The sequence below is a fragment of the Pongo pygmaeus genome, chromosome 18 (assembly GCF_028885625.2).
Source record: "Pongo pygmaeus isolate AG05252 chromosome 18, NHGRI_mPonPyg2-v2.0_pri, whole genome shotgun sequence".
In the NCBI taxonomy this organism is placed as follows: domain Eukaryota; kingdom Metazoa; phylum Chordata; class Mammalia; order Primates; family Hominidae; genus Pongo; species Pongo pygmaeus.
In genome coordinates this window covers 30,847,082-30,861,236 of record NC_072391.2, presented here as the reverse complement: position 1 = coordinate 30,861,236, position 14,155 = coordinate 30,847,082, and the positions used below count along the sequence as shown (strand labels likewise).

The following is a 14,155-nucleotide window of genomic DNA, read 5'->3' as shown; positions in this document are numbered from 1 at the left end:
TGTCTGTTAAATTGCAGAGATTACCTATGTTACAGGCTTAAATTATAGATGTGAAGATGGTAAAGGGAGACACTATTTTAATAAAAAGCTTTCTGGGTACAAAGCTAATGAGAGGAAAAATTACACATTTTATCAAGCTCTTTTTCAAGTAAAGAATAGCTTTCTTTTTTCATCTGGCTTCTTGCCTGACCTTCTCCCCTTCCCCTAAATGGTGAGAGGAAGGAGAGCTTGCAGATAGATTTTCCATATCGTAGGGGATTTTTATATCCGGGAAGCACAGCATTTCATATTTATAGGAGGGTGTATATTGCCAAATGGGATATTTGGCATTACGAGTCATTTCCAGCTGAGAGAGTAAGGATGCAGCCTGGAGGGGAAAATAGAGACAAAAGAGGTAGAGGAGAAAGAAAGGAAAAGGAGGAAGTAATGGGAATCTTTTAGAATATAGACTGATAAGCCAAAGGTCTCCAAATTGAAAGAGATGCTTACCAAGGATCAGTTCTACTTCATTGTGTGAAGAGAAATTTCCTGTCCTCCCTACACTGCATGATCTGAATTTAAGTCAGTGTTAGAAATAGGCCCAATTTGTAGAAAATGAAGATAAAAATTGTGGAGAATATACAAAGTTTTAGTGTTCAAGAGACCTGAATTTATAGAGAGCATTTTAAACACATTATTCATTGCTGCTGGTTACCTAGTGCTGCTTCTGAAGACACTTGAATTTACCTTAAGTTCCCATTATTGAGTACTTGTCCTGTTCTTTAGGGGTGAGCTTTTCCTTGCTTTGTGATAGGGAGAGTTATTTCTAAGGGAAAGGAATGTACCCTGTATTTCTTTCTTTTTTTTTTTTGAGATGGAGTCTTGCTCTCTTGCCCAGGCTGGAATACAGTGGGGTGATCTTGGCTCACTGCAGCCTTTGCCTCCTGGGTTCAAGTGATCCTCCTGCCTCAGCCTCCTGAGTAGCTGGGACTATAGGCGCCTGCCACCACACCCGGCTAATTTTTGTATTTTTAGTAGAGATGGAATTTCACCATGTTGGCCAGGCTGGTCTCGAACTGCTGACCTCAAGTGATCTGCCTGCCTTGGCCTCCCAAAGTGCTGGGATTATAGGCATGAGCCACCACGCCTAGCCCGTACCCTGTATTTCTTGAAGTGAAGAATATAAAGTCTGTATGGGTGCAGTTCCTGAGTGTTCTCCTCTTCCCTAAAGTTTATATATTTTTTTAGCTTGAGTAAGTAAAAAAAAAAAAAAAAAGTGTGTCAGGGAATTAACTACATTTAAACTTAATTAAGATTAAAGAAAAACTTGAAGGGCTTTTCAAATTGTCTGCTCTTTTATAGATTGTAGCAATTAACAGATAATTTTAGTGGCAACTTGTTTACTTCTATCATTTCTGGAAATTAAAAAATAAGTGTGATAGTAATGCTTTGAATTTTGTAAAAATGATTAGGAAGATGTAAGTAGTGCTGTGCTGTTGAAGGCATACTTTTTTTGTCTTGCTTAGTTAAACTTTCTTATGGTAGAGAGACTATTACACATGATAGAAAAAGCAACTTAATTTGCTACATAGGTATTTGCAAAATCCTAACTAATCTTAGTTTAATGACATGTTTGTGTGGTGTTGCTCTGCTATATTTAATAATGAACTTTTCTGAAGCATGCAAAGTTAAGAAGTGTAAAGTTGATTTAACAACATGCATATTGAAAAGACACCACAAATTGATTTACACATCTTAATCAGTAATATAGATATAATTTATATACATACACACACAAAACTTGGTTACTAGACAAAGTAACAAAGGCTGTGTTAGGAATCTGGACATGTATAAAAATTGTCATGTTAGGTATAAAAGACCATTGTTTTCTAGCTGTTTTTAAGTTCATGGTATTAGAATTTTGTCCATAAAATATGATGAGAATGTATTTTGAATGGTTAAAAAGAGCTACCTAAATATCCTCTAAGTGATGTTTCTTTTTTTTTTTTTTGAGACAGAGTTTTGCTCTGTTGCCCAGGCTGGAATGCAATGGCACGATCTTGGCTCACCACAACCTCCACCTGCTGGGTTCAAGCAATTCTCCTGCCTCAGCCTCCCAAGTAGCTGGGATTGTAGGCATGCGCCACCACACCCGGCTAATTTTGTATTTTTAGTAGAGACGGGGTTTCTCCATGTTGGTCAGGCTGGTCTCGAACTCCCGACCTCAGGTGATCCGCCCGTCTCGGCCACCCAAAGTGCTGGGATTACAGGCGTGAGCCATTGCACCTGGCCTCTAAGTGATGTTTCTGAAGTGTTGATTTATGTTCATGTAAGATTAAACACACACAGATGCTTCACAGCTTTAATGCTACTGAGTCCTCTTTGTACTTTATTAGTCCAACACTCTGCTCAGATCATGCTTTTTCCTGGCAGTTGATCCAGTCCCCTGTGACAACCCCCCTTGGGCTGATAATGTTGAAGACAACTTCAGAAGAGCTGGCTTGTCCCCGTGAGGACCTCAGTGTGGCTCGGAAGGAGGAGTTGCGGAAGCTGCTACTGGACCAGGTGCAGACAGTGCTTGGGCTACTGACAGGTGAGCAGTATGGTAGTGCCCAGAGATAGAGGCCTGCCCGCAGGCACCCAGAGTTCAGGCGTTGGCACTCAGCAGCTTTGAGCAGTTGTTTGCGCTGTTTCTGAGATAGCATGAAAATGGGAAGCTGCATTCCCAACACCTATAGCCCAGGGTCTAGCACACAGTAGGACTACAAAATAGATTTGTACCTTATTTTCCTTGTAGTCTTTCATGAAGTGGTCTTCACTGTAACTGTGATCAGTGAGGTAGAGTGCAGGTCACAGGAGTATGCCTACAGTGCCGATCACTGCATGGTAAGTTAGGTGGGTGGCAAGCACTGTATTTAAAATAATTTGAATTGAAGATCAGGAGGAGTTGGAGTAGGAGGATATGAAAATTTCCCGTTCTGGGTAAGGAAGTGAGACGTGGTGTGGAGCCAGCCCCTTGTGCACTAGGTTGTAGTTGTATGTAGCATTTTGTCTCTTCTGTTTGATGAGAGCCTCGTGACAAGGTGTAAAGGGTAAGAATAAACAGAAAGCAAACCACAACATGAGACAGGAAGGTAGGAGGAGAGGGGAGTACCCTGGGTGACTGGGGTGGCTGCTCTGTGCTGCTATGAGACCTGTTTGCTAGGGAGGCACGTATGCAATGCCTGGCCATGAGGCCCTGGGGGTGCCGGGAGTCTGGGCTTGCTACTTGAGGGAATCTTGTAGTGAAAAGAAGTTTTTATCTCTTAACTCCTTTATCCAGGCTTCTTCTTGGATGTCTAGGAACTTTCTTTATATCTTCAGTTTAGTGCTTGACATGTGGTGGGCACTTAAAGTTGGCTGAAAGAACCATTGATTTAAAAAAGTAAACTTGGGTTAGTGCAATGGCTCACACCTATAATCCCAGCGCTTTGGGAGGCTGAGGTGGGAGGATCACTTGAGCCCAGGAGTTTGAGACCAGACTGGGCAACATATTGAGACCCCCATTTCTGGAAAAAACAAAACAAAACCAAAAAGTTAGCTGGGTGTGATGATGCATGCCTGTAGTCCCAGCTACTCAGGAGGCTAAAGAAGGAGAATTGCTTGAGCTCAGGAGTTTGAGGCTGCAGTGAGCTATGATCGTATCACTGCACTCCAACCTGGGTGACAGAGTAAGACCCTGTCTCTTTAAAAAAAAAAAAAGAAAAAGAAAAAGAACTTGGCATTTGCCCCCCCATCCTTCCCTAAAGCCCCAGGGGTAAACCTAAACCTTCAGAGTATTTATTCGTTCAAAGCACTTTTTTTTTCTTTTTCCTTTTTTTGAGACAGGATCTCTCTCTGTTGCCCAGGCTGGAGTGTGGTGATGTGAACACAGCTTACTGCAGCCTCAAATTTTGGGGCCTAAGCGATCCTTCCACCTCAGCCTCCACAGAAGCTGGGACTACAGGCATGCGGCACCACACCTGGCTAATTTTTGTATTTTTAGTAGACATAGAGTCTCTGTATTGCCCAGGCTAGTCTCTAACTCTTAGGCTCAAGTGATCCTCCTGCCTTAGCCTCCCAAAGTGCTGAAATTACAGGCATGAGCCGCTGTGCCTGGTCTCAAAGCACATTTTTTGACACCCCAACTAAATTAAATTTCTAATGTTAGGGACCATGTTTTATACCTCTTGTGTCCTACTGTGCCTAGCAGTATATTAAATATTTTAAAAATTGAGGTAAAACTCACCATTTTAAAGTGCAATATTGACTGGCTTTTAGTATATTCTTGAGGTTGTGCAACCTTCACCGCTATCTAATTTCAGAACATTGTCATCACTATAAAAAGAAGCCTCGTACCCATTAGCAGTACCCCCCTCCCCCTCCCCGCCTCATTCTCCTCTCCCCCAATCCCTGGCATTCACTAATCTACTTAGTCTGTCTCTATGGATTTGCCCTTTTTGGACTTCTCATAAAAATGGAAGCATACAATATGTGATCTTTTGTGTCTGGCTTTTTCACTTAACATAATGCTTTCAAGATTTATTCAGGTTTTAATATGAAAAATTTGAGAATAAGATATTTTCAAAAGCCTTTATGATCACCTTATGTTCCGGGTTCTATACGGGTACAAAGAGGAAGAAAACACAGTTCCCACTCTCAGGTAATTTACACTTGAGTGGGGAGAGACAAGTAAACAGTTAAAGATGTTTTAAGAGCTAAATAGAGGTATGTTTTATGTGCAGGAATTCCTGAAGGAGGTGATAGCTGAATGGAATTTTGAGCAACAGACAGGTGGCATTTAGTCTGGTGGAAAGGTCATGTTGAAATTGGGAGGAGGAGAGCAGGTTAGAGGTTGAGAGGGACACATGTAGAAGGAACAGCAGACAGTTGAGCGTAGCAAGGCCGCGTCTGTCGGGTGAGCTGAAGCCTGGGTCAGGTGAGGCTAGATGAGGCCAGCAGAAGCCAGGATTTCCAGCCTGTTTCCTGCATGAGGAACGAAAGAGGATTGGTGGCAGGTTTGTGGGGAACGAAAAGTTGAGTTTGGGATATGCACGTAGCGTTGTCCAGGAAGCAGGTGGACATGCAGGTCTGTTATTGCCTTGCCTTGTTTCTGAAGCCCCCATCGTGTGATGCAGAGCTTGGTGTATATAGTCAAGGTGAGTTTGGGCCAAGAACAGGAGACTAGAGAGGCTTCAGAATATATTGAAGCCATAGCAGTGGATGAGTCACTCTAGCAGTGAGAGTGAAATGAGAGGAGAAGCAGGTCAGTAAGGGAACCTGGGGAAACGTGTGTTTAAGTGACTCATGGGCAGAGGATGGAAGTAATAGTGAAAGGGATAGAATTGAGTTCAAAGAAACCAGAGAAAAGCCAGGAAAGAGTGGTGCTGCCGGCTCAGAGAAGGGTTTAGGTAATGGCCTGTAATGCCACAGTGTGGTCAAGGAGGATGGGGATTAAGTGACTGGTGAGTGCATGCAGCAACCAGGTGACTCTGGCAAAGAGCAATGCTGGAGGCAACAGTGGGGAGAGGCCACACCGCAAGGCCACAGTGAAGCAGTGGAGAACCAGAAGATAGCTGTGAAGTCGAGAGGCACAGCCGCTAGCTGAAGGAGGAAATGGTCAAGAAAGGGATGTTCAAGTACTCATGTTTGATCAGAGGTATCAAGAAACTTTCTCTAAATCTGATTTTTATATGCTGGACATTATTTCTCTTATAACTCTGTTTCTCCTTTCTTGGTAGGTATCTTGGAGACTGTCTGGGACAAACACAGTGTTACTGCTGCCACTCCACCACCATCCCCGACCTCAGGAGAAAGTGGTATGGTCTGCCTGCCAGCCAAGGCATTCTTCTTTTTAAATGTATTGGGGGCCAGGTGTGGTGATTTGCAACTGTAGTCCTCAGTACTGAGGAGGCTGAGGTGGAAGGATCACTAGAGGCCAAGAGTTTGAGACCAGCCTGGGCAACATAGTGAGACTCTATCTCTATTTTTAAAAATTACATTAAAAAAATAGTCCTAGGTTGTTGCCCTCATTTTTTTATTTTTCCCGAATGTCATGGTTGTGTGCTTGTGCTGAGATTGTTAGGAGCCTTTGGGATTGAAACGTCTGCTTGTCCTTCTGTAGGGGTGGCAGGAGGTGGGCAGCAGCCTGCAGGAGAGGACATAGGAACTGGAATATTGAGTGCTTTCTTCCACACTGGATTCATGTTGGCCAAGGCAGAGTGGAGACCTCTCTGCCTACATAGTGGAGACCTCTCTGCCTGCATAGTGGAGACTATGTAGTAGTTAGCATTGAATCAACATTGGTTAAGAGTCATTTGGTAAAGCAGGGCATATTTGCAGAGGCTATTAAATAGTTTACTGGTTGCTAGTTATTGTCCACAGTTATGTTAATATCTGCTTCAAAATTCAGAGTGCAGTTCATCTAAAGATGACTACTTTCAAGGATGGATGGAAAGAGGAAATTGCATCTGAACAGGAACTTTTAGTTTCTAAATGCTGCTGTTTACACTAAATGATCACAAATGCTTTTCCAGCAGAGTACATCCTGTGAATTGGCACATATAGCTTCCTCTACTGTAAAGGTTGATGTGGCTAATGAGAAATATTTCCACATCTTCTCCTTTATTTCAAGGAGATAGGCTGTGGAAGTCAGACATCTCTAAGCCCAAGCTGTTTTATGTAGCCTGTTGTTAGTGTGTGGAAGCTGAAATTCTTGCAGAGTTACTCTAGAATTGAAAAATCTATCTGGAAGTTTTGGGGAGTACTCATAGTGCACTAATTATTACAAATTCTCATTATCTTACTTGGATTAAAAATTATTGGAGAGCCATTTGTCATACTGCTTAGATTACAAACAATTATAGAGTTCTAGAGTGCATTATAAGCTCATAGGAAATGGAACTTTGTATTTGGTGGCAAACCTTTATTCTTTAGGTAGATATTTGAGGTGGCTCAGCAGATTTATATGTTGCAGTATCTGGAGATTAAAGAAACATTTGGAAATGATTCAGAGATTTGATTTTATGAGTGAACAAACGCCTTGGAGTATCCACAGTTAAGTTTGTTTTTTTGTTTAAATTCTGTTTGCAAATATTAATTCTTTTTTTCGAGACAAAGTCTCCTTCTGTCACCCAGACTAAAGTGCAGCGGTGTGATCACAATTCACTGCAGCCTTGACTTCCTGGGCTCCAGCAATCTTCCCATTTCAGCCTCCCAAGTAGCTGGGACCATAGATGCGCACTAACATGCCTGGCTAATTTTTGTATTTTTTGTAGAGACGGGGTTTCGCCATGTTGCCCAGGCTGATCTTGAACTCCTGAGCTTAAGCTATCCACCCGCCTCAGCCTTTCAGATTTCTGGGATTACAGGTGTGAGCCACCACACCCAGCCAAGATTAGTTCTTTTGAGTTAGATTTGTTTTAGACAGTTGAATACTCGCTAGCACAGTTTATTAGCAGCAGCAGTTTACTGTAGAAGAAACACTTGTTTGTGTTTCAGTTGGCTTCATCCAAACAGGTTCTGAGCTAACTCAGTTTATACTTTGTTAGGCTCTGTTTTCCTCAGGGTCATATTGGGGAATGTCAGATAATACAAACCAGAGATATGTGCTTACTTCTTCCATGTGTTGCCTAGGTTTTATGAGACTAGGCGGAATAAAATATGAACTAACTTGACATTTGCTTGTAACAAAACCTAAAATGTGGTGCCTACTTCTTGAGAATTGCCTCTTAAAATTTTTTGAAGTGTTGGATTTTAGTATTTGAGAAATAACAAAATAAATTGAGACTGTGGGGGCACCTAGGGAGTTATGTAAGCTTTTAAGCTGGTATACTTCCCCTTTAAAAAAAAATTGCATGTTCATTTGTTACAGTATTTTTCTTTCTTTTTATGGTAATGTAAGTGAAGTCATTAGATCTTGCCCCACTATTTGAACAGTGCTGATGATGCAATCACCATTCATTTTGATGCTTTTGCTCAACTGTCTTTGTGCACTTAAGATGCCAAGTTAAGCAGTAAAACTTCCAGAAAATTGTTTTGCTTTCTTGACCGTATCAGTTTTCTAGAGAAAATTTATTCTGAGAAACTGTAGGGCCCAGTGAAGCAACCAAATGAATTCCTTAGCTCAGCCCCTGTGGGGCTCTCCTGCCCCGTGTCTTAGGTTTAGTAGACCCCTGAGGCTTGTGGGTTTTTTTTCCCCATATACTTTCTTTTAATGTAATTTTCTGTCTTATTACTTTTAAAGAACAAAGCCCAGGGACTTTGTTCCTGCAACAACTCCTTTAATAGTCTGGATGTAGAAAAAGGTTTGAAGGAGTGTGTGTGGTTTATTTCTCAGCATAGTTCCCCCAAATTGTTACCTTAACTCCTAAACCGGCTGCAATAGTGATCACTCACCTTGGGAGATCAGACTAGTCTGTCTCTTGCTTACAAACAAGGAAGCTTGCCAGGGGTTGCATCACTAGTGAGCAGAGTGGGGACATGAACCCCTACCAGAACCCTAGAATTCCAAATCTAGGTGCACGGTCATTGTCCTAGCTTTGCTTTCTTGGTCCTTCTCGCCAATTCTGTCCACTTCCTTCTTCCCCTGGTTTTGAGTCTTGGCCCTGCCACTTACTCTGTGACCTTGAGTGGATCCTTCACCTTCTCTGACCGCTGATGTCCTTGACTATAAAAAGAGAATAGCTTCCTCTGAGGATAAATGAGGGAGGATGTGGACATTGACCCCCTGCCTGCTGAGGCTGTTCCTTCCTGCTGCACTTGAGCAGCCTCATCTTCCTTCATCTCCTCTCATCTTCACTTCTCTTTGCCTGGACCAATGGGGAAAAAAGTGCCCAGAATGAGATTATGTGACTACAGCAATTCTGAGTTAGCTTTGATTGTTCTGTGGTAAAATTAAGGGACCATATCTTTCTCATGCACATGATATATAGTTTCAAATATAGATCTGTACATACGTGATGATGAAAAGTTCTTCAGGATGAGGATGTATCAGAGAGCGTGAATTGAGGCCAGTACTTCTGTTTCCTCCCAAACTCTTAACAGATTGCATATCTTCATGCAAATCTTTTCATGTATTCCTTGTATACTACCTATAGAAAGGTGGGACTTGGGAGGGTCACTTACAACTCCTGTGATCTTATTTTCTCCTCCAGGGGCTCCTTGAATAGAGTTTTCCCCCATTTTACTGGACCAAGGCTGCAGTTAGAGCTGTGGTTTGTCCTGCAGGGGATATTTGTCAATGTCTGGAGAAATTTAGGTTAACGTGACTGGAGAAGTGCTATTGGCATCTAGTGAGTGGAGGCCAGGGATGCTGCTAAACACCTCACGGTACACAGCGGACCAAAGAATGATCTAGCCCCAGATGCCAGTAGTGCTGAGGTTGAGAAACCCTAAGTTAGTAAATATACAACTGATAAGAAAAACATGAAGTTTCAATAATTAAAAAGCTTTGCATGAAAGTTTATTACAGTGCTGGGCATGGTGGCTTAGGCCTGTAAATCCCAGCAATTTGGGGGGCCGAGGTGAGAGGATCACTTGAGCTTAGGAATTTGAGACCTGTGTTGGCAACATAGTGAGACCCCATCTCTAATATATATATATCTGGGCATGGTGGCTCCTGCCTGTAGTCCCAGCTACTTGGGAGGGTTGAGGTGGGAGAATCGCTTGAGTCCAGGAGGTTGAGGCTGCAGTGAGCCGTGAGTGCATCACTGTACTACTCCAGCCTGGGCGACAGAGCAAGACCCTGTCTCCAAAAAAAAAAAAAAATTACAAATATGCCAACCATGTCTTCATTCCTTCTAAGTCAGTAAATGTACCAGAGTTGTCTACACAGCTCTGTGGGCATTGGTGCATATCGCTGCCAGGGTCACAGGTTTTGTAATCAAGCTACCCTCTTCCTTAGAGAACTTGATAAAGCTCTCTTAGATTTGCATTGGAAGTGCTGCTGCATGAAGCAGAATCTGTTTTGTGGTGATTCCTTCCACTTTGATTATGGTGTAATTTTTGAAAAACACTTCCGTCATCCACTAAAATACCTTGTAACATTCAAATTTGAGTAAAATCATTTTTATGGAGAAATAGTCTTAACAGGTTCTTTCCCCCACCCCAACCTTTTTAGGCAAATTAGTTGTGGTACACTCCTTAGCAGATGCTAACTTCCATGACCACGGTCCTGCTACTTTCTTTCTTTTGAGGACAAAAGTAATCGCAGATCATTCATATCCACCTAAACAGTTTTCGCCTTGCATAATCTTGTTCAGTCTTTGTCTTCACATATTTGTCTTTCTATGCTTGTAGTCATGGTATACCCATGCTATTATTTTACATATGATTTTAGGCCATACACATTTTTCCATATTTATTTTTTCTCTTTTTTTATTACAGAGGAGAACAATTAGGAATATATTTCTGTATTTAAATATTAGCTTTCTTATTGCTCATTTTTCCTGGTTGCATAATCTTACCAGTTAACTTGCTTTTTGGAAGGGAACATTGGTTTTGAGGCCAGACCCTGGTTTGGTTTCATTTCTACCTTATGCTAGCAGAGGGACTTGGGGAAACACTTGGTCTGTCTGTGCCTTAGTTATTTTAATGGTCTGTAAATATGGGTAATAATGCCTACCTTAGAGTTGTGAATATTAAATGAGAATATGCACATATAGTTTTCAGTATAGGGCCAAGCAAGTAATCACAACAGACGGTGGCTGTTAACTGCTTTTACTGTAAGTATTATTATAGATGTTTTGTTTTTTTTCCTTTTAGCATCCATTCTGGAAAAAGTCTTCTGAGCCACATACTAGGGACAGCTTTTAAGTCTACTTTTCTTTTTTTTGGCTCCTCGTAAATCAATTTGATAAGTCCACTTTTAAGAATAGAACTTAAACCCTTCGTTAATAAATTCACAAAATCCTCATTATAATGGCGGAGGAGGTTGAGGCTGAGAAAGGCTAGCCAACTTGTTCATGTTCATCCAGCATTAGTATAAGACCTCGGCTCTCAATAAGTCTGGGGACCCCTGGAAGTCCCCCAAACCCTTTTAGGGAGTCCCAAAGGCCAGGTATGTGTTCATAAAAATACTAAGACATTGTTTGCCATTTTTATTCCCATTCTCTCATGAGTATATGAATAAAAAAGTTAATTCCAGATTCCACATTGCAGTTAGCCCTTCAGAAATGACTATTCATCAGACTTTAATCTAATATGATAGAATAGACACAGTTATTTGAAAAGGCCACTAAAGCCCTTTGTTCATTTGTAGTTGCATATCTGTGTGGAGTTGCATTTTCTTCACATACTTCAGTGAAAACAATCTATTGCAAAAGAGTGAAGGCAGAAGCAGTTGGGAGAGTCTAGTTATCTTTTAAACCAGCCACTAAAGAGATTTCAAAAATATAAAAACTGTACTACCTTTCTCACTATTTTTGGGTAAAATACAGTTTTTTTCATTTAAAAATGTTATGCTAACATGATGGCTTTGTAATTAAATGAATTAAATATTTAAACACTTCTCAGCTTTATTTCTAATATGGCAAATATCAATAGAAGTAACACTTCTAAGAGCTTTCTCTTTGGGATGCTTAGTAATTTTTAAGAGTGAGGACTTCTGAAACCCAAACATTTGAGACCTAGTGCTATAAAGTACAAAATAAAATGTAAACATTTACCCAGTATCTTATATAGAAAGAACATCAAATAATATTTGATCACTCCTGACATCTCTACACAGAGATAAGACAGATAAAAAGACAAAAATGGCATCAGATTATATATTTTTTGTTTTTAATAACATTTAAATTTTAGTTTTACTTGATTTTTTTTTTTTTTTTGAGATGGAGTCTCACTTTGTTATCCAGGCTAGAGTGCAGTGGCATGATCTTGGGTCACTGCAGCCTCCGCCTCCCAGGGGCAAGCAATTCTCCTGCCTCAGCCTCCTGAGTAGTTGCGATTACAGGTGGCAGCTGCCACGCCCGGCTAATTATTGTATTTTTAGTAGAGATGGGGTTTCGCCATTTTGGCCAGGCTGGTCTGGAACTTCTGACCTCAAGTGATCTATCCACTTCAGCCTCCCAAAGTGCTGGGATTACAGGCGTGAGCCACTGTACCCAGCATTTTACTTGAATTTTTTTTTTTTTTTTTAAGACGGAGGCTTGCTCTGTTGCCCAGGCTGGAGTGCAGTGGTGCTATCTCTACTTACTGCAACCTCCACCTCCCGGGTTCAAGCAATTCTCCTGCCCCAGCCTCCCAAGTAGCTGGGATTATAGGCACGCACCACCACACCCAGGTAATTTTTGTATTTTAGTAGAGACAGGGTTTTACCATGTTGGCTGGGCTTGTCTCGAATTCCTGACCTCAAGTGATCTGCCCGCCTTGGCTTCCCAAAGTGCTGGGATTACAGGCGTGAGCCACCGTGCCCGGCCAGGTTTTACCTAAACGTAACAGAAAGTATTAAACTTAAGGAATTGCTGACCTTGAGGTGCTTTTTCTGCAAGAAATATTAATTTCTAAAAGATAATGGTTAAGAAAAAATGATAAAAATCAATTTTGTACTACATGTTTGAATTTTATGTATCACCTCCCCCCACCATGTTTAATTTTAGACCATGTATTTTGGGACTTCTTCCTTGTGAAAGATGGGAAAATTAGCTAGCGCACCCTCTTAATTCCTACGTCTGCTTAGTCTTGAGTCTCTATGTAATTTGATGCCGGTGTGTCCTTTTGCTACAGTTGCTCCATTCCTTAATTCTTTATTTTGATTTATCTCTTTATCTGTGTGGTTTCTTTGTCTGGTATCCTCCTTGAGAAGAATTTGTGGAGTTACCTGAGTTTTTGCATGTTTGAGAGAATGTCCCCACGCTGTGAATGTTGCTGTGGAGAAGTCTGACTGAGGTGTTTTCTCCTTTGTATCTGTACTTTTTCTGCCTACACTGCTTCCTCATTTTAAACATTCTTAGTATTGATCACTCTTCATCATTTTTTTCTTGGAACAGGATAAACCCTTTCACGTTGTAGAGTCATATCAAATTTCAGGAATTTTTTCTTCTTGTTATAGGTTTTTTTTTTCTTTTTCTTTTTTTCTTCTTTTTTTAAAAACAGAGTCTTGCTCTGTCACCCAGGCTGGAGTGCAGTGGTACAATTGTAGCTCACTGCAGCCTTGACCTCCCCGGGCTCAAGCGATCCTCCCACTTCAGCCTCCTGAGTAGCTGGGCCTATAGGCATGCGCCACCATGCTCAGCTAATTTTTGCATTTTTTGTAGAGACGGGGTGTTGCTATGTTGCCCGAGCTGGTTTTGAATTCCTGGGCTCAAGTGATCTGCCCGCCTCAGCCTCCCAAAGTGCTGGGATTACAGGTGTGAGCCACCGCTCCTGGCCTGTTGTTATAGTTTTAAATATTTTTCTTCTTTTGTCTTCTCTAAAATAATTTTACAGCTTTTTTTCCCTGTTTCATTTTGTTTGATTTCCTTTAGTCTAGTGCTTTCAAAAATCAAGCAAGCATAAGAATCACTTGGAGTGCTTATAAGAACACAGATTCCTGGGCCCCAACCCCTTCAGGCTCTACTCCAGTAGGTGTGGGATGGGGCCTGATGATTTGTATTTCTGACAAGTTCCCTGATTACATTACTGGTCCAGGTCCACAGAGTAGCCCCATGGTTCTCCAATTTTGGGTCTTGGGGTCGCTTGACTCTTAAAAAATTACTGAGGTCCTCAAAACACTTTATAAGTTATATCTGTTGATAGAAAAACTGAGAAAAATGTACAAATAGTCATTAATTCATTTAAAAATATCTGTGATGAACCCATTACGTATTAACAGATAATATGCTTTAATAAAAAATAACTACATTTTTCAAAGCAAACAGAAAAATTCACTGAGAAGAGTGGTGTTGTGTTACAGTTTTGCAAATCTCTAACATGTGGCTTAGTGAAAGGCAGCTTCTGCATTTCATCTGTTGCAATATCCCATGTGATGTAGCCTCTGGAAAGCTCCATTGTACACTTGGAGATAATGAAAGTGAAAAAGGAAAAGAACATCTTGGTATTCCTTTAAAAATAGTTTTGAATTTGTGGACTCCCTTCCCTGTAATCAACAGCCATTTTAATGTAGATAACCTCTGTCTTTTGTTTGGTAACATGTTCTTGTAAGAACTTACTGTTTTGT

At 41.1% G+C, this 14,155-nt stretch overlaps 1 protein-coding gene across 12 annotated transcripts in view; it reads left to right on the top strand.

Moving 5' to 3' along the window:
* XPO6 (exportin 6) overlaps positions 1 to 14,155 on the top strand; it is a 114,374-nt gene that overhangs the window by 39,592 nt on the left and 60,627 nt on the right. For all 12 annotated transcript variants that reach the window (XM_054452726.2, XM_063654709.1, XM_063654705.1 and 9 more), the window contains 2 exons: positions 2,413 to 2,572; positions 5,739 to 5,816. In XM_054452726.2, coding sequence (XP_054308701.1) covers positions 2,413 to 2,572; positions 5,739 to 5,816 — 238 coding nt within the window. The remainder of the gene's footprint in view (positions 1 to 2,412; positions 2,573 to 5,738; positions 5,817 to 14,155) is intronic.